Below are 23655 nucleotides of genomic sequence, written 5' to 3'. Positions count from 1 at the left end.
GGGCAGAGTCCGCCACGACCCGGCACGCTGGGAGTGGGCAGAGCCCGCCACGACCCGGCACGCTGGGAGTGGGCAGAGCCCGCCACGACCCGGCACGCTGGGAGTGGGCAGAGTCTGCCACGACCCGGCACGCTGGGAGTGGGCAGAGCCCGCCACGACCCGGCACGCTGGGGGGCAGAGTCCGCCATGACCCGGCACGCTGGGGGGCAGAGTCTGCCCCGACCCGGCACGCTGGGGGGGGCAGAGCCCACCACGACCCGGCACGCTGGGGGGCAGAGCCTGCCACGACCCGGCATGCTGTGGGGGGGGCAGAGCCCACCACACCCCACGGACACTGGGAGTCCTGGCGTGAACACTGTCCTTTCCCTGAAAGATGGGGCCATGTGGCTTTGCGATTCGTAGTCTGTGAACCGGGACAAGTGTGCTATGGGCGGCAAAGCTGGGACCCGCTGTCAGGAAAGCTCTGCTCCTGAGAGCCCTGGGGCTTGGCCCGCCCTGCCCTGTAGGTTCCAGGGCGGGGATCATGAGCCGAGCTGCCCACCCCATGTTGGGCTCGGGCAGGTGTGGGGAGACCCTGGTAGTCTCCTTACGATCCCCTTGTTCGTCTGTCTTCACATCTCCCTTCTCCCCCGGCTCCCCTCCCTGCCCCCTGGCAGAAGCCCTCAGCCCTGCCCCTGCTCCTGTGCAGGGCCCTCTTCCAGGAAGTCCTCCCAGCACCACGCTCCTCTCTCTGGGCATGCACACTGCTGAGCCCTGGGCTCCACTCCAGTGCGCCACGTCCAACTGCTTCATGAGCCTCCCCCTCCTCAGAAACATGCGACACGCACCCCACCCCTCTGCCTCCCGAGGGCCGGACACCACGTCCCTCCTGGAGAAGCCGGGCACCGGCCCCACGGGGCTCACGCACGGAGGCAGCTGTGCTTACCTTGAGCACGTGGTACCAGGCAGAGGCACCGCCCGAGTCGATGTGGAAGTCGGTGTAGCTGTCCTTCACACAGATAAGGCAGTACTTGGTCACCTTGGGCTTGGCCAGCAGTGCGTCATCGGGCCAGCAGTTCTCCACCCACGACAGCTTCTTGACGATGTCAGGCGGCTCCACGAAACTGGACATCCTGGGGCAGACGCAGGGGGAGGGGCGCCAGTGGCCCGACATCCGCCAGGCCACCCGACCGGGAAGGGGCTCCGAGATCGCGTCCCTCCTCGCGTGCCGCGTCTCTCACCTATCTGTCCACCCCGGGCCACGTGGCACCACCCCCATCCCACAGACAAGCAAACTAAGGTTCATGGGGGCAGAAGGAGCCCAGCTGCCGGGCGTCGCCGCGCCAGGATCGAACACCGGTCTCTCACGGGGAACCGGGGACAGCCCTTCGCTGCAGAGCTGGAAGGGACTGTCCGGGCTGGCCCAGAAGGGTGCTGCCGGGCACGGTGCAGCAGGCGGCAAATGGCCCGTCTCACACGCAGCCCAGGCGCTCCCAAGCATCGCTTGGAGAAAAGCAGCTGCTTTCCAGAGCGGGCCACGGGGGCTGGTGGTCACCGTCAAGCCAGCGGACTCCTTTCCAAGGTGGACATGGAAAAGCAAAGGTGCCCTCTCCGATGAAATGTCACCATCCTGACTAAAACGCACAGGTCTGCATCACCATCGTGCAGGGACAGCCCGGCGTCCTCGCTGCTGCAGGAGGGGCAGAACCGCACGGCTCTCCACCGAAGTCCGTGCCCGCAGGACGAGACCGTCACGGCCCGCACGCCCAGCCCTGCCACCCCGACCTCAGCGACCTTCAACTCTCCGGCATGTCCCCAGCTGGTGTCCCTCCCTGTTCCCCAGTGCCCTCCTCGACCAGCCCAGGCCCCTGGTGGCCCCAGACCCTCCACGGCCACAGGAGAGGGGCCCGGCCCTGCAGCCCCAGGGCCCTCTGCAAACCACACACCAGGGCTTCCCAACACGGCCACAAATGCCCTTCTTTCCCTGCTTGATGGCTCCTCGGGTGCAAAGCCAGCCCGTTCTCCTACCGCCAAGACCAGCTGCTCCCTGCATTCTCCCAGGGTGGAGGGGCGGTGTCCCAAGGCCCCCAGACACCTGGGGCCAACGTGGGTGACGTGCAGAGGTAACCATGTATGTCCACATAACAGACAGCAGGCACATCACTCTCCATCTGTCACAGCAGGTGCCTCTGGGGTCAGGGGACGTGTGAGTCACTGCAGGATCCCCGAGGCCACACACCCTGAGATCCCCACAGATGGCCTGTGGGGTCAGGCCCAGCCCTTGCAGCCCCAGCCAACAGCCCCGGGGACAGACCACACTGATTACATGGAGGCCTCCCTCTGCCTCTCAGACGGTGTAGACCAGAGCCCCAGCTGCTCGACGGCCTGGCGGGAAGTGTGCGTGACCCCGTGCTCCTTGGATCGGGCCTGAGGACACCAGAGGCACCACACATTTTCTGCCAGCAAAGGGGGGGCCCCGAGAAGCCCAAGGGGAAACCCCAAGCCAAAGCACCCGCTCCCCCCAGCTCTGCCACCCCGCGGCTCTCTGTGAAGACCCCAGGCTGCTCAGCAGACCAAGCTGATGGCGACATTCCCGAGTGTGCACTCTGTACAAAAGCAACACGCCATCACAACCCGCCTGGGAGAACGTCCTTCTTGTGAACTCGCAGGAGGCGGCTTTCTCCCGATACCGTAACCCGTCCTATTTCCCTTTGTGTCTTTGCTGTCAGGAAGCTCACACAGAACCCAGCATCCAGGCCCAACATCCTGTCGGGGCTCCTGGAACAGCTCTGTACTCTCTGTCTCCATGAGGCTTCCAGAAACTCTTTTTCCTACCCGCCCTTCTGCACACGAGCTATTTGGCTATGTGCTGAGCTTTTCAGAAGTAGGCAAGATGGAAAGCCTCCAAAAGTGAAACCACGCTTAAACTAGACCATTGTCAACAACTCAGGCCCTAAGGTGCATGAGGGGCCAGCCGGAGAGCAGCAGGGATTTGACAGAGGGGCAGGAAAGGTGGGGCCACGCAGAGCCGTGGTCCCGGGAGAGCAGGGGCACAGGGACTGGGGGCAGGGCCAGCCTCCGACGACACAGAAGCCTGGACTTAGGCGGTCCCCAGACAGCCACGGTGCATCATCCACAGCGCATCTGCCGGCCCCTCCGCCCTGAGAAGAGCAGCAAGCTGGGCAGGCCTGGCACACGGAGCTCAGGCTGAGAAGGGGCAGGGCGGGGGGGAGAGCAGGCGCACAGCACGACCCTGCGGTGCTAAAGGTGTGAATTCGAGAGTGCGCCCGTGATGTGTGCAGGCACGTGGGCCAGCAGGTATGGATGTGTGCGTGTGGAGGGACGTGTGGGAGCGTGTGCACCGTGCGTGGGTGTGGCTGTCTGCACGAGTGCGTGAGTGTGAGCTCCTTCTGGGGAGTGGGATGGGGGCCGGCTGGAGGGGGAGTCGGCGTTTTGCTGCTTATCTTCTGCTTGAACTTGTCACAATGCGTAAGAAGAGAACCCGCAAGCTAACGCCGCGGGCGGCTCGCAGGCAGCTGGCGGGCGGCGGCCCCGGGGCTGGCGGGCGCTCACCTGGTGTCGGAGAACTCAAGGCTGGTGAGGTTGAGAACCCGCTTGCGGTTGGTGCTGTAGTAGTAGTCCACAAACTCCTTCAGCTTCATCTTGCAGTCCTTCTGCTTGGCGACGTCTGTCACGTCCACGCTCCGCTCTGGGCCTGCGGGCAGGGCAGGGGGCAGTGAGTGGGGCAGGAGGTGCCGGGGAGGCCGCCAAGCGGGGCTGGACCCAGAGGCTCGGGCTCTGACGTCCACCGTGCGTGCCCGCTCCCTCGGCCATGGGGAGGGTCCTGGGGCGCGGGAGGCCGCTGACATGCTAGGGCGTCAGCTAGGGTGGCCGTGAAGGCGAATGAAAACACGGGACGCAGGCACCCTTGAACTTCAGACAAGCAAACGACAAATATGTTGGTAGTCTAAGCACAACCCAAATGATGCTTGGGACATGCTTATGTTTTAAAATTTTTAAAAATCAAAAAACTCCTACATTTCTAAGGCACCAGCTTATTCTGAAAATGGATAAGTTAAAGGAAAAACATTTTTCTTGCATTTTCTGTAGTTGATGAGGAAAAGATCAGGGTAAGAATCGCTGGTGACAGGAGGTTCCAGATAACCAAGGACCTGGCGAGGGCAAGCGTGCCCCATCCGACTCATAAGTAGCAGTGGGAGAAAGACGCACAGAACTCACGGCCTCGTCCTTCCCGACGGTCCGCCGGGGCCGTGCAGACCCCAGCTGTGGACACAGAGACGAGGCGGGTGGCCAGGCTCCGGGGCCCTCAGACGGGAGTGCCACCGCCCGCACCCCCGAAGGAGTCCCGCTGTCCACCCGACTGCAAATCTGAGCGTCTGCCCAGGCGGTGCGGGAACCACTGGGGACACAGGAGCAAGTTACGGGACACACTGGGGGCCACATACCCCGTGTGGGAGGTTCTAGGACCAACAACCCCGGTCCTCCAACAACCTCGGGAGAGAGGAGAGGCCGATGGGCATAAACACCAAATTCGGTGTGTGATTCACATGGCCCGCCCGGAAGGCACGTGCCGGGCCCCTGGGGTAACTGAGGCAGGGTTCTGGTGTGAATAATCAGCTCCGTGAGTGCTGCCGAGCGCAGGCCTGGCCTTAATGGTGTTCTCACGTCGTCTGTCAGAGCCATCGGCAGGAAGACACTGGCTCCCAGGTGGGCAGTGCCTGGCAGGCAGGCCCTCGAGTCCAGCTGTCAGTCCAGGGGTGCGGCCTGGCCCAGACGCTGGGCACTTCGCTCTCCCTGCCACGGGGGCCCCGGGCATTCTCAGGGTCTTCCCTCCTCCTGCACTGGCCACCCAGCCATCCCCGTGAACGCCCCGAGCCCCAGCCACCATGAGGGCCCCAGAGCTGGGCCCATCACTGCTGGGGGGAGACGGCCTCACAGACGATGCCCTCCACCCGGAGCTGCCCCGACAAGGGCGTCCACAGTGCTGGAAGCGGCCAGGGGACACGAGGCAGCCTGGGCAGGACAGCATCAGCTGGAACTGGAGGGATCCAGAGAGGAAGGGTCCCGGGGCGGACAAGGGAGGCCAGGCCCCAGGCTGGCCCGGGAGGGGCCGAGGGGGACACAGCACAAACCTCAGAGGAAGGGGCCCCTCACAGCCGGCAGAATGAAAGGGTCCCCAAGACAGCCCCCATTTTGCAGCCAGAATAACTGAGGCGGGGTGGCCAGGGTCACATGCCATTTAGTGGGACAGGGGGTCTAATTCCTGAAGGGAGCACGTGGTATGGGGACCAGCCGGGCCTTCGGCGAGCAGGCCACTCACCCACATAGTTCTCGACGTCGCTGACATAGAAGGTGGGGGCCGGGACCGCCAGGCCCAGCCCATCTTTCTTGGGGACGAGAATGGGCTCAGCGAAGCCGTGCTCCTCCATGTAGCCCAGCGTGAGCTGGCTGCCCGGCACGCGGACCACCACGTCTTCCGCGCTGTGGAAAAAGTGGGGGTGGGGGGTCATGCCGGCCAGCGCCCCCGCCCTGCAGCTCTGGGACAGGCCTGGCTGTGGCCTCGGGGCCAGGGACACGCAGCCCCGGTTCCTGCCACACGCCTCCCACATCCTGGGAGGAGGGCTTGCCCACGCCCCGCCCCCCACATGCCCAGGGCTCCCGGGGCAGCCACAGGGCACAGACAGGGACCTCAAGGTCCAGGAGGCCCAGGATGGGGACACCCCGAAACCAGCCCTCCCACCATGGCAGAGAAAGGCACAAGTGTGAGCAAGCTCTCTCCCCCTCCTCCCCTGCTCTACCTGCCCACCCTCCACTCCACGAGACTCCTCCCTAGTGCTTGATATCACACCCTGCATTGGGCTGGGGTCAGGCCTGAGGACACGGCAGAGGGAGACAAACCCCTCTTCAGGGAGAACCCACCCCCGAGACAAGCTGAGCACAGGCCCCAGGGGCAGCTGTGGGCTGGGCCCTGCCGGGGGGGCCAGGGTCCTTGGGGACCCAGCTGGAACAGCACCGGTGGTGACACTGGAGACAGACTGTCATCAGAGGGGCAGGCAAGGCTGTAAGCCCACAGCTGAGAGCAGAGCTGGGGCTGGGGGGTGGTGGCAGGAGTCCGCGTCAGAGCAGCCCATCCAGGCCTGCAGGGGCAGCAGGGAGAGGCACAGGCCCTGGAGTGGGGAGAATGTGGCCAGGGTGAGCAGGGGCGAGATGCCAGGCGGCTGGGGGCCTGTCTGCCTGCTAGAGGGCTTCTGCCTCAAGCCAAGAGCACGGGGAGCCACGGGACAGCGTGCGCAGGGCGACCACAGCTGGAGGTCAGTCCGGTTGCTGTGCGGACGGACGGGGGCCTGCAGCAGGAGCAGGGGGGGCACCACGACTGTGGAGGAGGAGGCTCGGCACGTGCTGCCCGGGCCAGGGGGCGGCAGTGAGGGCGAGTGTGAAGAACGGGGGTGGCCGCGTGACCCAGGGGCCGGGGCCATGGTCTGAGGGCTGGAGGAAAGCAGGCGTGTGCAGGCGGCAGCCCAGAGCTGAGCTGCATGGACGTGGGCTGAGGCAAGTGTCAGACTTGCCAAGAGAGGCACCGGTGGGACAGACAGGTCTGGAGCTCAGAGGACCAGAGGCTGCAGAAGGAGGCTGAGCACGGGGCAGTCCGGGAGGCCAGGGGGGCGGACGTGAACTCTGAGGGCAGAGAGACAGCAGGGACCAAACTCCCAGGGAGAGCGGTCAGCAGGAGAGGAGGCCAGGCAGACGGAGGTGTCGCAGCTCCAAGGAGAAGGGGCTACAGGGCCACGGTCCGCCAAGAGGCCAGGGAAGGCGAGGATCGAGGCAACCCCCTGGGGCTGGAGCGCGGGGTGACAGAGCATTGGGCGCGGACCAGGCACAAGCGGCACATGAGCCAGGAGGAGGAGTGCAGTGAGCAGCGGCTGGGGCAGCCGCAGGGCCGTGGGGCCAGGGCAGAGTCAGCTGTGGGAGGCGCCGGACAAACCCGAATCCCCTGGCCTCACACAGCCCCATGCATCAGGTAAGGACCCAGCAAAGGCAAACACAGAACGGTCCTGCGGGGGTTGGCTGCTGTGGGAAACCACGCGCTCTGAAGGCCCCGCCTGACGGGCACAGGCGGACCATGGGCATGCCGGCAGACCCACGGGCCAGAGCGCAGGTCCCAGCACTGAGGACAGTGGACAACTGGGAAAGGGAGTTTCAGACAAACACACTGAACACATTCACGAGGTAACGGGGAGGATGGGGCAGAGAGCAGGGAGGGAGGAAAACAGAGCGGGCAGCGTGGACGAGGCATGAACAGAAATTCCAGACACGAAAAACATCATCTCTGAAAAATTTTAAAAACTCAACGATGCATTCAGTGGTAGCCGCCTGAAAATAATGGTGAATTTGATGAAATATTTGAAAAATAATATAGAGAATGGGGAAGAAGTGCCATTAAAAAAGAAAATAGAACATTTTTCAGAACTGAGGTAAGATATGATTCCTCAAATTAAAAGAACTGACTGAGTCCTGAGTAGAATTAATAAAAACCAAATGCACATTTGGGAGCATTGTAGCAGATCTGTGGTACATCAAGGACAAGGGGACAATCTTAACGTTTTCAGAGAAAAAAACAGATTTTTTGTCAAGCCAAACCGACCAAAACACCAGCCACTAGACTGACAATAGACATCTCATGAGCAACAAGAGATGCCAAATGACAACAGAATACTATCCTCAAAGAATTCAAGGAAAATAACTTTTACTCTCGAATTTTAGATCCATTTTAGAGAAATTAGAATCATTCAAGAGTAAGAATGAAACGAAAACATTTTCAAAAACAGAGACTATTTCTATAGGCCTTTACCGAACCACTAAAGGATAGTAATTCAACAAGAGGGAAATCGAATCTAGAAGAAAGAAATGGGGCTTGAGAAATAATGAAAAATTGTGCTGTGGATTTCACACAATCCCGATCAAAATACCCGCAGACTTCTCTGCAGAGACTGACAAGCTGAACTGGGAGTGCTGAATGGAAGCGCAAGGCACCCAGATGACCAAAACAATCTTTTTAAGAGAAGAACAAAGTTGAGGACACTTACCAATTTCAAAATTCACTCCAAAGCTACAGTAATCAAGACTGTGTGGTGCTGGCATGAGAAGAGAGAAGAGACACACGGATCAGTGGGGCAGAAGCAAGCGTCCAGAAATAAACCCAAACATCTACGGTCAACTGCTTCGCATCAAGAGCGCCAAGACAACTCAATGGAGAAAAAATAGTCATTTCAACAAATGGCACATGGGAGAACTGGATGTCCACATGCAAAAGAATGAAGCGGGAGCCCTACCTCACATCACATACACAAATTAACTCAAAATGAGTTGAAGACCTAAACATAAAAGCTAGAACCATAAAGACGTTCAGAAGAAAACACAGGCATAAATCTTCATGACCTTGAATTTGGCAATGGTTTCTCAGAAGCCAAAACCATAAGCAACAACAACAAAATAAATTAGACCCCATCAAAATTATAAACATTTGTGTTTCAAGGGACACCATCAAGAAAGTGGAAAGGCAACCCACAGAATGGGAGAAAGTACCTGATAAGTGACAAGTATCCAGAATATGTAAAGAACTGTTACAACTCAACAATAAAAAGATAACCAATTAATTAGACAGGGTTACAGTAACTTAGAGTTGACTTCTGGTTTCGACTTCAACACGTAAAGAGCTTGGAAATGGTCACTCCTGTCCTCACAAGAGAAAAGGCTGAACAAACTGAAAATCAACAAATTTTCTTAGACTCACAGAGAATTAGGGTTATAGGGCAAACAGCCACCCCCGAAATCTGGGGCGACAGGCAAATACAGAAAATCATAACCAAGATAACCTTACCTGAGGCAGAAGCTGCTGGAGGCGGTCAGTGGGAGGAATACTTAAATGGCATTTTTTCACAAAGTGCACAGGTTGAGTGCGAACTAGCTTCAGAGGTAAGAACTCATGGGGGCTCCGTCTCAGAGGAGACCCAGACTTTCATGGGTTTTACCTCAGGATGTCCTGGTGAAGATGTGCTCCTACTTCAGGTAGGGTTGGGGGGAAGCGACTATGTTTCTCCTCCATAACAAAAGTCTACCTTCCAAGAGAACTGACTTAACCAGGCCCTCATCTGACAGGGGGAAGGGCCAGTGGCCACCTCCAGCCCCCACTGGCTTCCTGTCTCAGGAAAGTAGAGAAAAAGCAAAGGCCAAGAAATGCTTCCAAAGGTAACAGCCCAGAGCCTCAGGCCCACTGAAGCACTGAGGTTTACTATTCAATTATAGAACACTTCCCCTCCCCAAACCATATAACAGATAACAGTTGAGCATAATTCAGAGAGCTGCAAGACAGATTCCATTTAAGAAGTTGTTGTTAAGGGGCGCCTGGGTGGCTCAGTCGGTTAAGCCACTGCCTTCGGCTCAGGTCATGATCCCAGGGTCCTGGGATCGAGTCCCGCATCAGGCTCCCTGCTCAGCGGAGAGCCTGCTTCTCCCTCTCCCTCTCCCTCTCCCTCTCCCTCTGCCTACTTGTGTTCTCTCTCTATCTCTCTGTCAAATAAATAAATAAAATCTTAAAAAAAAAAAAAAAAGAAGCTGTTGTTAGGGAAGCCCAAAGAAAACAGGGAGGAGGGAAAAACAAGGTAACTACGGGAAAGTGATGTGTCTGGCACCTACAGCCACAGTGGACACAGCTTAGTCCCTAGTCAGGTCAACATGAAACCTCACTCTAAATGCATAAGTACCTCAGTTCATTTGACTTGATACATCACGTCCAGCTTTCAACAAAAAAATCACAAGGCATGCTAAAAGGCAAGAAATCCATAGTATAAAGAAACAAAGCAAATCACCCCGCACCTGTCAGAATGGCTAAAATCAAAAAGACAAGAAATAACAGGTGTTGGTGAGGATGTGGAGAAACGGGAACCCTCATGCACTGCTGGTGGGAATGCAAACTGGTGCAGCCACTCTGGAGAACAGTATGGGGGTTCCTTAAAAAATAAGAAATAGAGATACCATATGATCCAGTAATCCCACTACTGGGTATTCACCAAAAGACAATGAAAACACTAATTCAAAAAGATGCACCCCTATGTTTATAACAACATTACTCACAATAGCCCAGAGTTGGAAGCAGCCCAAGTGTCCATCCATACATGAATGGATATAGAAGATGTGGTGTACATACACAATGGAATATACTCAGCCATTAAAAAGAATGAAATCTTGGGCACCCAAGTGGCTCAGTTGTTAAGCGTCTGCCATCGGCTCAGGTCATGCTCCCAGGGTCCTGGGATCGAGCCCTGCATTGAGCTCCCTGCTCCACGGGAAGCCTGCTTCTCCCTCTCCCACTCCCTCGCTTGTGTTCTCTCTCTCGCTGTCTCTCTGTCAAATAAATAAAATCTTAAAAAAAAAAAAAATGAAATCTTGCCATTTGCAACGACATAGATGGAGCTAGAGAGCATTATGCTAAGTGAAATAAGTCAAAGAAAGACAACTACCATATGATTTCACTCATATGTGGAATTTTAAAAAAACAAATGAACATAGGGAGGAAAAAGATGCGAGGCAAATCAAGAAACAGACTCTTCACTACAGAGAACACACTGATGGTCACAAGAGGGGAGGTGAGTGGGGGGATGGGGGAAATAGGGGAGGGGGCTCAAGAGTACACTTATCCTGATGAGCACTGAAGTGATGTATAGAATTGTTGAATCACGGGGTGCCTGGGTGCCTCAGTCCGCTAAGCATCCAACTCTTCATTTTGGCTCAGGTCATGATCTCTGGGTCATGAGATCAAGCCCCAAGTCCAGCTCCGGGCTCAGCACAGAGTCTGCTTGAAATTCTCTCTCTCTCCCTCTGCCTCCCCCTCTGCCCCTCCCCCTGCTCATGTGCTCACTCGCTCTCTCAAATAAATAAAATCTTCTAAAAAAATTGTTGAATCACTATCTTGTACACCTGAAACTAACATAATATTACACTATATGTTAATTATACTACAATTAAAAAATAAATAAAAAGTTTAAAAAATATCAGAACACAGCTCAGATATAGCACAGAATTTGGAATTATCAGACAGGAAATTTTTTAAAACTGGGGCACCTGGGTGGCTCAGTTGGTTGGGCATCTGCCTTCAGCTCAGGTCATGATCCCAGGGTCCTGGGATCAAGCCCCATGTCAGTCTCCCTGCTCAGTGAGGAGCCTGCTTCTCCCTCTTCTGCCCCTCCCCACCGCTCACGCATGTGTGCGCGCTCTCTGTCTCTCAAATAAACAAAATCTTTAAAAAATAAAATAAAATAAAACTTTTAAAAAATTATGATTAAGGGGCACCTGGGTGGCTCAGTTTTTAAGCGTCTGCCTTCGGCTCAGGTCAGACCAAGCTCTGCATCAGGCTCCCTGCTCGGCAGGAAGCCTTCTTCTCCCTCTCCCATTCCCCCTGCTTGTGTTCCCTCTCTCACTGTGTCTCTCTGTCAAATAAATAAATAAAATCTTTTAAAAAAATTATGATTAATATGTTAGGAGTGCTAGTGGAAAAAGTGGACAACATGCAAGAATGGAAGGGAAATGTAAGTAGAGAAGTGGACGCTCTAAGAACCAAAAGTAAATGATAAAAATAATTGAAAACTGTAACAGAAATGAAGAATGCCTTCGATGGACATGGCTAAGAAAAGAATCAGTGAGCTAGAAGTTAAGTCAATAAAATCCGCCCAACCTGAAACACAAAGAGAAAAAAAGAATGAAAAAAGCAGGGAATAGGATATCCAAGAAGTGGAGAACAACTGCAGAAAGAGTAACATATGAATGTTGGGAATCCCAGAAAGAAAAGAAAGAGAGAGAGGAGAAGAAATGTTTGAAGCAATAATGGCTGAGAATTGTCTAAAAATAATGGCAGACGTGGAACCACAGATCCAGAAAACTCAAACAACACCAAGCAGGATAAGACCCCAAACTATTCGTAGGCATGTCATAATCAAACTGCAAAAAATGAAAGACAGTATCTTGAAAAAGGCCACATGAGCAAGATCTACTTCTGCCATAACAGCGTGAAGAGCTCCACTGACCCACACCCCGGCGAAACTGGTAAAAATTATTTTTGAAAAACATTCAAAACCTCTGGAAATGATTCTAAGAGCAAACAGCAAATGAAGAAACATCTAGTAGAGAAAATCTACAAAAACTTGGTAGGAAAGGCAAGAGTGTGTGACCACTCCTCTCTTCACCTCCCTGGCTTGATGAGGAGACTCCCCTCTGGAAGGCTGCAGCCAAGGACACAGGAATGCTGCCTGGGAGGGCTCCCCAGCTTCCAGGCAGAGGGATTTCCTCCTGGAGGAACAGGACAGCAGTCTTTCTCATCCAGCCCCAGCTGTCTATGGCTGATTCTAAGTGTTGGGTGAGGGCAGCCAAGACATGGGGGCTCCCTTCTTCCACCTGGCCCACAGGTACTGAACCCGTACCCTGAATGTGGCACCCTGAGAATAGTGGGGCCCTGGTCACCCCCTGCCCAGCCTCTTCTACTCAACAGTCGACTAGAAGTCCTAGCCAGAGCAATTACGTAAGAAAAAAAAAAGTAACACAGATTGGAAGGGAAGAAAGAACATGACCTATTTGCAGATGACATAATCCTGTATATAGAAAGATGTAAGGAATTACTAAAAAGCTATTAGAACTAATAAACTAGCTCATCAAATTTGCAGGATACAAGATAATATTCAAAAATATACTGTATTTCAGTACAGTAGCAATGAAATAAGAAAACAGTTTCATTTAAAACACATCAAGAAGAATAAATTTAGGAATAAATTTAACAAAAGAAGTACAAAACTTATACTGAAAACTATAAAACACTGTTGATGGAAATTTAAAAGATCTCAATAAATGGCAAAATATCCATGTCCATGGGTTAGAAGACTGAGCATTTTTCAGATGGCAATACTCTGACTCTCCTGCTCTACAGATTCACCATAATCCTTATCAGCTGACTTCTCTGCAGACTCAACAAGCTGAATCTAAAATTTGTATGGAATTGCAACAGACCCAGAATGCCAAAATGATCTTTAAAAAGAAAAACAAAGTTGGAGGACTCAACACTTCTTCATTTCAAAACATACTGCAAAGTACAGTAATCCAGACAGTGTGAGACTGGCCTAAGGGTAAACAGAGATTAGTGGTGCAGAACTGAGTGTACAGAAATAAATGCATACACTTATAGCTAAGGGCCAAGGCAATTTAATAGAAAAAGAACTTTTTTTTTTTTTAAGATTTTATTTATTTATTTGACAGAGAGAGACACAGCGAGGGAGGGAACACAAGCAGGGGGAGTGGGAGAGGGAGAAGCAAGCTCTCCGCTCAGCAGGAGCCCAATGCAGGGCTCAATCCCAGGATCTGGGATCATGACCTGAGCCAAAGGCAGATGCTTAACCGACTGAGCCACCCAGGCGCCCCAAGAACTATCTTTTTACAAATGGTGCAGGGACAAATGGAGAGCCACATGCAAAAAAAAAAGATCCTTACCTCACACTATACGAAGAAATTAACTCAAAAAAATTTAGATCCTTACCTCACACTTGAAGAAATTAACTCAAAATGTATCAAAGACCAAACTGTAAGACCTAAAAACTATAAAACTCTTAGAAGAAAACATAGGGATAAATCTTCATGACGTTGGGTTTAGACTTGGCAAAAGATCCTCAGCTATGACAACAAAAACACAAATAACAAAATAAAAAATGGATAAACTGGACTCCATCAAAATGGCGAACATTTGCGCTTCAAAGAACACAACCGAGAAAGTGAAAAGTCTACAAAACAGGGTAAAGTATTCACAAATCATATGTCTGTTAAGAGACTTCTAAAATATGGAAAGAATTCTTATGACTAAATAATAAAAAGACACAAAAAATTAAAAATAGGCAAAGGGTCTGAACTGACATTTCTCCAAGGAAGACATATGAACGACCAGCACGCACATGAAAAGATGCTCAACATCACTCATCATTAGGGAAATGCGGATCAAACCAGAGTGAGGGAACACCTCACACCTACAAGGATGGTTAGAATCAAAGCGCCAGGTTATTACAAGTGCCGGTAAGGGCGATGAGAAACTGGAACCCTCATGCTCTGCTGGTGGGATCAGAAAGCGGTGTAACCACTTTGGAAAACGGTCTGGCAGTTCCTCAGACAACTGAATACAGAGCTACTCCTAAAAACATGAAAACATATGTCCAACAAGATCTTGTACAAGAATGTTTACAGCGGAAATATTCACAGTAGCCAAAAATCAGAAATAACCCAAATGTGTCTGCTGATGAATGGATAAAAAAAATGTGGTCCATCCACACAACAGAATATTAAGTAAAAACTTTGGGGTGATGAAAACTTTCTAAAATTGGCTGTTGTGGTGCCCACATCTGTGAATATACTAAAGACCACCGAATCGTACCCTTCAAATGGGTGGACTGTATGGTATGTGAGTTATATCTCAGGGAAAGTGGGGGAAAGAAAGAAGCCAGAGGAGGGAAGGACCTTCTCCACGCAGGGTCACAGGTAAGAGTCACACTGGATTTCTCATCAGAAATCATGCATGCAAGAAGACAGTGGAGCGAAATATTTGAACTGTTAAAAGGAAAAACCCCACCACGCAGGATTCTGTGTCCAGTGAATTACTCTTCAAAAGTCGAGGGCAAACAAAGACGTTGTCAGACAAACAAAAAAGTCTTCCAGGCGTGAGGGGCCGACGTGGCCCAGAGCAGCTTTAAGAACACAGGTCCTCGTGCCAGGTGCTACTTCTCAGCAGCGGTTCCCCACAGACCCTGCCCCTGCCCCTGCCCCTGCCCTCAGCCCTCCGCCCTCACGCAGGACACAGGTGGGAGCGGGGAGCGCCCTGAGATGGGGACCCGGGGACAGCATGCCAGGCCCAGGGGCACAGAGGAAAGGCCGGGCCCATGGGGGCTCGGGGCTGCCGTGTCTGGAGGGTGGTCTTAAGCAGGACCCCAGGCCCCGCTGCTCGACTGGACATAACCTGAGGACAGCAGCCTGTCCCTCAGGAAGGCTCCGTGCAAAGGGCGACCCCAGGTGGGGGACCTAGACGCGCCCAGAGGAAGAGGGTCCCCAACAGCTGTGTCTGCAAGTGCTAAGAAGGGAGAGGCCGGCCGCAGAGCCAGAGGTGCCTAGGGTTTCGGGGGGGTGCACCACTCCCCTGGCGGGAAGGCCATGCCCCTGAGCCCCAGGAGGATGAGGCCGCTGCCGCCCACCTGGGGAAGGTCCGACTCCGCAGCTCCTTGATGAAGAGCTGGCTGCCATTCTGCACGGGCTTCACGTCGGGCGTCTGCCCCGGGCCATGTTTGTGCCAGGCCCTCTTCTTCTTCACTGTGGGGAGACAGGGGCAGCTCAGGGACCCAGCTGGGAGGGCAGCCAAGGAGCCATCAACTCCTTGCTGACTCAAGCCTCCCTGGAGGCAAAGCCCTCGAGGTCCCCTGGGGGCCCGGCCCACCCGCCTCCCTAACCCCGTGACCTCCCCACCCACCCCCACCCTGCACCTGCCAAGCCTCTGGCTCAGTGACCACACCCAGAAGCTAGGGTGCCTAGTGGCCTTTCCACTGGCACCCAGTCTGCTGGGACCTCTGCTGCCCCAACAGCCCACAGCTGGGGCACAGGCAGGCTGGCGCTTCCCACTGTAGCTTCTGCCCTCCTCACCCCTACCGTGCGCACCTCACGCTCCCCGGTGTGTCCACCCCTGCAAACTACCATCCTGCCTGCTCCCTCCGACTCTCCTGTCCTCACGCGTGCTCCCAGGACACTGGGCTCCCGACGGTGGACTTTTTACACGAAAGTGGGTGCACATGCGCCTACCAGATGTGACATATTTGCACACACGTGCACAAGCACACGCGTGTGTGCACACCCACACATACACGCACCCCCCCCCCCATGGGACGCAAGCCCAGGAAGGGAGGGAAGTGATCTCCTTGTGGCCCCCACCCCGCTCAGGGCAACCCCTGGTGGCTCGGAGTGAGGACAGCGAGGACAGCACTGGCCCGGAGACCTGTCCCTGGAGGCTGCCGGGCGGGTCTGGAACAGGCTGGAGGAGACCGGATGTGAGGGATGGCCCGTCGGCCCTCCGATGCCTGTCCTTCACAGACAAGGACGGGGAGGAGGCTGCCACCCCTCCCCACCTCCCGTCCCGTCACAGACCCGAGACTGTCTCCAACAACAGCGCACTATCTCGATCGTGCTTGGTCTGCCACAGCCAGGTCTGAGTGGACGCTCTCGAAACCTGTCAAGATCCTGCAAAGGGGGGCCTCCAAGCTGGGGCCTCTGGTGGCACCAGGCACAGAAGGAAGATCAGAAGGGCCCGGGTGCCTGCCCAAATCTTTCTTTTCCCCCACCTTGTCACTGCGTGGCCTTGGGCAAGTTGCTGGGCATCTCTGTGCTGCATCTTCAATAGAGAGGGGCTAGTCCTGACCTCCTGACTCCTCGTGAGCCACAGGAGGCAAACGATGTGTGGCACCCAACCTGCCCCAGGAGCTCTTGGGGGGCACACTGTGCAAGCATGGCCCCTCCTCTTGGCAAGGCTGTTTGGGCTGCAGGCCCTTGTTCACAGGGCTCAGTCCTGCTCCAGACCTCCGGGCTCTCCCCCCGAGCCCACTGAGCCTGGCACAGCCTGGCACCAGTGGGCACGGGGGGGCGGGTGGTGAATGGCGGGTCTCCTGGGTGCTGCACTGGCCCCTCAGTCCCGCTGAGCAGCCCAGCTCTGCACGGGGGTCGCCAAAGCCACAGGTGGCCTGGGAGTCATCCCTGCTCCCCAAGGAGCCCAGCAGGCTCAGGCTGGGGGTGGGGGCACCCAAGGCCAAGGCAGGGACCGGGGACACCACCCTGACGATGGCCCAGGTCACCCTGACTCTGAAACCAGTCTCCATGTCATCATCCCTTCTGCTGGGCCTGCAGCTGCCTCAAGACGTGAGCCCGGCCTGCCTCACACGCACGGGCCTCTGGAGTCTCCAAGGAGCTCCCCCTGAAGGGCCTGGGGAGGGAGGGTAGCTGTGCACGGCCACAGAGGAGCGTCATGGGCCTCGGCAATCGGCTGCCCACACCAGGGGGGGCCTCCCTGCCTTTGCTCAGTGGGAGGCGAGCCTGGCTCTTGGGGCACCCCCACTTACGAGGGGTCCAGCGCGTCCAGGGCCTTGAGGAGGAGAAGGGGAAGCCCAGGCCACAGGCTGGTAGCTGTGAGTGACACCACAGGTAAGGGAGACCAGCAGAGAGAGAGGCATCCCTGTGCAGTCTAGGGGGCAGCAGAGGACCCCACTTGGGCCCCCCAAGGGCCTCCAATGCCAGCCCCTGCATCTGCCCCTCACCCCACTTCCCAAGGTCTCCCCATGGAAGGTGTGCAGAGGCCGCGAGGACGCAGATGCCCAGCAGGAGGGCCCTGGCCCAGGACATCATGTGGGGAAACTGAGTCTTGGAGGGCGGCCGGGGGCCGGGGCCGCGAGTGTAAAGGGCAGTGTGAGAAAGCAGCAGCACACCCACGTGCCCGCCAGGGGCTGGGCCTGGGAAGCAGCGCTGCCCACGGCTGCTGGCCTTCCTGGGCCCTCACTCGGGATGAGGCATCGAGAGCAGCTCAAGGACACTGCGGCTAAAGCTCAGGGCTGGGACAACAGCCCGACACAGAGCCGCAAGGGAGGCAGGGTGAGCGTCCCGGGGTTCCCTGTGCAGCCCTGGCTGGTGCGCTCCTTCCCTCCCCGGGGCCCAGGACACCCTGAGCCCCAAGGCCGAGTGTCCTCTTGCCTGTGTGTCCCTGACGAGGCACCCTGGAGACCTCGGCCCAGCAGGAGCCTGGGGCGTTGGGTGACAGGTGCCCTCAGGGCACCATGGCTACAGGGCCTCGGGAAGGAGGGATGCAGCCCTGGGCAGTCAGGGAGGCCGCCCCCGAAGCAGGCACGCTGGGGCCAGAACTGCTCTCAGGGCCGCCCAAGCCTGTGAGCCTTCCCCTTAGTGGGGACTCCTCGCCAAGTTCCCTGGGGACCCTCAGGCCCCAACTCTGTGTGAATCGGGCGAGCGGGTGGGCCCCCGTCCTCACCTCAGCGTGCCCACCACAGACCCACACAGGGCCCCCAGAGCAGCCCACGGGCCTGGGGGTCCCCTGGGGACGTGGGCAGGATGAAGGTCCTCACCGTGCAACGTCTGACTGGAGAAGAAGCGGCAAACGGACCGGCGCGTCCCAGCGACACAGACCCAATTCAAGGGCAGAGCGACGCATGACTGGGCACGCGCCCTGGCGGGAAACGCTAGTTCCCACACTCTGCACAACGGCCACGCAGCCTCCAGTAACAGCAGGGAAAGCCCAATTCACAGGATTTATGAAGCACATGTGCACATGCACACACACACACGAGCATCAACCTGTGCACACACACACTCACACGCACGTGTCCACGCTCGTGCACACACGTGTCCATACACACAGATGCTCGTGCACGTGTTCACACTTGTGCGCACGCACACTCACGCGCACGTGTCCACGCTCGTGCACACACGTGTCCATACACACAGATGCTCGTGCACGTGTTCACACTTGTGCGCGCACACACTCACATGCACGTGTCCACGCTCGTGCACACACGTGTCCAAACTTGTGCGCACACACGTGTCTATACACATGGACGCTCATGCACAAGCACACACACACGTGTCTATACACACGGACGCACATACAAATACATGTCCACACTCATGCACACACGTGTCTATACACATGGAATCACATGCAAACACATCCACTCTCACTCACATGCACGTGTCTACACACACGGACACTCACGCACACGTGTCCCTCCTCGTGCACACGCATGTGTCTGTGCACGTGGATGCACACACAAACATCTGTGCACACACATACATAACATGCACACGTGCACACACACACGCAGCCAGGGAGGGGCTGCCGGCTCCCACCAAGCTGCAGTCCCCACGTACCCTGGGGGTGGCTGGCCGTAAGTACCAGGATGGGTTGCCTGCACTTGGCTTTGAGCAGCAATACCAGGCAGCGGGGAACCCCGGCTCAGGGGCAGGGCCTCAGTCAGCAGGCATGTGTGCCCCCGCCAGTGGGCAAGCTCATGGTCAGGGAAAGGTGCTTCCAGGATGGGCAGAGATACTGGAGAGGTCAACACCGACCTCAGCCCCCCACTGGAGCCCAACCTGAGCCCAAATTCATGCAAGAGCCCAGACCACAGTGGCTGTCCCACCCTCCCTCAGGACGCTCAGCCCTGTTGTGGGGACAGGTGGGGTCTCCGAGCTCCAGTCCCATTCTGTCCCTGGCCCTGCCCCGGGGCCACATGGCGCAACCCCAGCCCCCACCTGTTGACCCCCACCAGCCCTGAGCTTTGCCCGTGGCTCCTAAGGTGTTAACAGTGACCGTCATCCACGTGCACCTCCTGCCAAGCAGGGACCAGAGTGCTCTTTGGGTAACCACAGCAGACTCATCCTGAGCACCAGCACTGCCAGCTCCTGGGGCTACGAGGTCAGTTAGGAGCCCAAGAGCCTTCCTGCTGGTCTCACGAATTTGGCGGTGCTTTACTGTGTGACAACCGTGTGCACGGTTGCCTCCCTGCCTCCCTGACTGCCCACATCCCTCCAGCCGAGGATGAGAGCTGAACCAGTGCAGCCCCCCTGTCATCTAGTGACGACGGTACACGGGCCAGGCACAAAGGGAGGCAAGAAGGAAAGGTGACGCCCCACCTGCCTCACCCAGCTTCCCGAGTGGCGGGGGCACGGCCAGCCTCAGTCCACAGAAAGGGGTGCTGCTGCCCCCCCTCAACCCCCACTGGATCCACAGGACTCACCCCACAGCAGCCTTGTGAACGGACAGCGGGAGGGAGGCTCCCTTTGAAGGGGAGTGACAGGCCTCCTGGTGGCCTGGGGCCAGCTCTGGTGCCCCCCCGGCACTCCTCCAGCCAACCCAGGGCTCAGGATGACAGGGCTGTGATCAGCCCCCCAGCCAGGGTCAGCGTCCAGACTGCACCTTTTATGAGCACCCATGCTCCCCAACCCAGGACAGAAACCAGAGGCCACATTAACACCCCCACGCCATCTGTCTTGTCCCCAGGCCAGACCCCCCTCCCAAGGAACCTGCAGACCAGGGCACACCCCCTACATGGGCTCAGCCTCAGAACTCACCTCCTAGCAGGGACACGAGCCCCCCATGGAGCCACACCGGATGAGCCTGTTCCCAAGGAGCCCCCACAGGATGCCCCCAAGGGACCAGCAGGCCTTTGAGACAGGGACTCTCCCTACAGGCGGTACCAGAGAAGGGACAGCAGACCCCCAACACGGGCACTGTCAGACCCTGCGTGGCGGTGGGCAGTGGGCAGGGCTGGGCAGCCTCCTGGACAGCTGCAGCATGGTGTCCCCATCCCGGATGGGCCTGGCCCCAGCAGGTGCTGGAATGTGAGGCCCCTGCCCGGCCTTTGGAAGTCAGTGGGGCCTCTGCACAGGCCAAGTGGCCTCAGCTGCACCCCTGGGTGGGAGCCAGCCAGGTGGGGCTGTCGTGACAAGTCCATAGGGGCAGTAAGCAAGGCCGGCAGTGGTCCCCAGGCAGCAGGGTGCAAGTACCCGGGCATTTCACCCAGCAGGCCAGGCCAGGGCCGATCGGAGCTCAGGGGTGGCAGCACGGCCCTGTACTTACGGGTAGACTTCCCGTGGGTTTTCTCGCAGTTCGGGCAGTGGTATATGTCGATGTCTGGGGCCTCCTCCTCTTCTACTCCCACACAGCTGAAACGGAGGAAGCACAGATGTTGCAAGTCCCCGGGGCCTTCCCCTGTGGGACCCGGGCAGCTCCTGTCCACCTCTCAGGAGGCGGGCAGCATGCACACAGGCGGAACAGGACAGGAGCCAGGACAGCGGCCCCCAAGGACAGGAGGGGGCGTGAGCAGGGGGTTAGGGAGGGGCAAGGAAGGCCTTGCTGTGCGTGACCAGGCTACGCAGAGGGACGGGCCGTCCCACAGGCCCGCCTGCAGGACAGCCACCACTGTCCTGTCACCACAGAGCCAGGGGGCCAAGGGGGTCTCGGAGGGGGCTGCCCCCACCACGTCACCACGGGCAGCTTAGAGCTACGGGTCGGGCCCTCTGACCCCTAGAGGGACTGCCATCCCAGGGGGCCTTACCACAGTGCCGGGACGACAGGATATCAAAAGAGTGAAGTCGAATCCCTACCTCACATCATATACAAAATGTAACTAAAATTAACTAAAAATGGATCAACCACCTAAATATAAGGCCTAAGGCTATAAGACGGTAAGAAGAGGACACAGGAGCACATCTTCATGACCCTGGATTTGGGCATGGATTCCCAGATAGGACACCGAAAGCACAAGCAACAAAAGAAAAATTAAATTGTGTATCATCAAAACCTTTGCTCACTAAAGGACACTAGGAAGAAAGTGAAAAGACAACATGGAGAACGGGAGAGAGTATTTGCAAGTCACATTTCCGATGAGGGCCCAGTGTCTGGAACACACACGGAGCTTCACAGCTCGAGGACAGGGAGACACACAAATCAGCTTTTAAACGGCCAAAGGCCTTGAACAGACATTTCTCTCAGGATGAGGTACAAACAGCCAACAAGCTCAGGAAAGATGCTCAACATTCTTAGTCGTGTGGATGTCACTGGAAGGCACATCCAAACCAACGAGATACCACCCCACACCCGCTAGGATGGCTACAGTTTTTACAGGAAAACACCACCAGGAAAATTGCAAGTGCTGGCCAGGATGAGGGAAACGAGAGCCCTCTTCCATCGCTGGTGAGAATGTGTAAAAGTGGACAGTTTCTATGGAAATAGTCTGACGGCTCCTCAGTAAGTTAAACAGAGACTTACCCGATGACCCCGCAATCCCACTCAGGGCATGTGCGCCCCGAAGAATGCAGAGCAGGGCCTCCGACAAATCCCGCACACAAGTGTTCACAGCAACATCAGCCCCGATAACTAAAAGACGGAAACCACCCAACGTCCACCAGCTGACGGGTGGACAAACCAACTCTGGTGCATCCATGCAACGGAGCAGTCCCCAGCCTCAACAGGGAAGGGGCCGACACCTGCTACAGCACGATGGACCCCAGACACACAAGGTCACATACTGCAGGATTCCATTCACGCAAAATGCACAGACAGAGGACCCTCTGCCGGTGCCAAGGGCTGTGGGAGGGGAGCGGGCAGTGACTGCTGAGCGGGTGTGGGGTCTCCTTCTGGGGTAAAATGTTCTGGAACCGGATAGAGGCCATGCTTGCACAACAGCGTGAAGGTACTAAATGCCAACGAAGTGCTCACTTTAAGATGGTTAGTTTTATGTTACGTGAATTTTCTCTCAATCAAAGACAAGGAACGTGCCTCGTGACGGGGACACCCGTCCCCCACCACTGACCCCGTCCTCGCTGAGGCTGGCCGAGCGCTCGTTCCGCCTGCGGCAGCATCAGGGCCCCTACGTGAATCTTCCGGCAACAGCCCTGCAGTAATGGGAGGGTCACCACGCGCCTGTCGTACGCGGTGAGCCGCTTGCCCGGACCCCAAGCGCCTCCTCCCTGTGTGCCCTGGTCCCCTGGCCAGGGTCCGCCACCGCAGCTCCAGGCCCCTCGATGGACCACCGGCTGCCATGGCTGCCACGTGCCACGGTCCCAGGAGCAGAGCCGGAGCCCACAAAGCCCCCGACACATGCTTTTGAAAATAGGAAGTTCACTCTTCATCTCAGAGCAAACACCGAACCAAAGTGCAGGCAGTCTGAAGAGTCGGATGTAAAAGACAAAGCCATCAGAAGCAGACTGTGAGGGCGTATTCATCTGCTCTCACGAGGCAAAGTGACTTTCTAAACAAGCAAAGAATTGCAAAGGAAATCAGAGAGAACACTGACTGAAACAGGACTCCCATCCGACAGCCAACTTTGAAGTGCCAGCTTCGGAAAACATTTACAGCAAGTATGGGAGCGTTCCTACCCTCCCACCAGGAACCGTGCATGAAGGGCATTTCCTCCAAGAAAGCACAGGGCAGACCCCAAACAGCCCAGGGCTACAGAGAAAGATGCCCCACCCCACTAGCCACCCAGAAAGGGGAGCTAGAACCACATTACTCCCATCAGTCACCCGGCAAATTCACCAAACCAGACACGCTGAGCTGGTAACGCTGCAGGTGGGAGGCACAGTAAGGACAGCAAATGGCCAGATCACCACTGGTCTGTCTCCACAGCAGCCCCCTTCCCCACCAGAGCCCCGAGGTCCCCTCCCACCAGCAGCCTGCTCCCTCCTGTGTCCTCAACACCCCCCACCCAGCTCCTCCCCACCCTCAAGGAGGAGTAGCTGCTCACCCAGCCCCTTCCCAATCCCCACCCCCCGGGCTGGTGTACCTGCCTGAGCCCTCTGCTCCCTCCCTCCCAGCCCCCAACACCCCTGCCTTCCACAGAAAGGACCCTGCACTGTGGGCCTGCTCTGCACCCGGCCCTGCTCTGCACCCCGCGTCTGCTCTGCACCACGGGTCTGTTCTACACCCTGTGTCTGCTCTGCACCCCGCGTCTGCTCTGCACCCCGGCCCTGCTCTGCACCTCGCGTCTGCTCTGCATCCCGGCCCTGCTCTGCACCCCGCGTCTGCTCTCACCCCGCGTC

The 23655-nt window shown here is 56.6% G+C and overlaps 1 protein-coding gene across 1 annotated transcript in view; it reads right to left on the bottom strand.

Moving 5' to 3' along the window:
* Positions 1-65: 65 nt before the first annotated feature.
* The window catches only part of LOC102741094 (lysine-specific demethylase PHF2), a 51024-nt gene continuing 27434 nt past the window's right edge, over positions 66-23655 (bottom strand). The window contains exons 2-6 of the mRNA XM_081802724.1: positions 20693-20778; positions 15267-15381; positions 5321-5481; positions 3553-3694; positions 66-1112 (exon numbers count right to left, since the gene is read on the bottom strand). Coding sequence (XP_081658850.1) covers positions 587-1112; positions 3553-3694; positions 5321-5481; positions 15267-15381; positions 20693-20778 — 1030 coding nt within the window. The 3' untranslated portion in view covers positions 66-586. The remainder of the gene's footprint in view (positions 1113-3552; positions 3695-5320; positions 5482-15266; positions 15382-20692; positions 20779-23655) is intronic.

The sequence above is a fragment of the Leptonychotes weddellii genome, chromosome 14 (genome assembly GCF_054177405.1).
Source record: "Leptonychotes weddellii isolate Sample4059 chromosome 14, ASM5417740v2, whole genome shotgun sequence".
Classification (NCBI taxonomy): Eukaryota; Metazoa; Chordata; class Mammalia; order Carnivora; family Phocidae; genus Leptonychotes; species Leptonychotes weddellii.
This window is presented reverse-complemented; position numbering and strand designations above follow the sequence as displayed.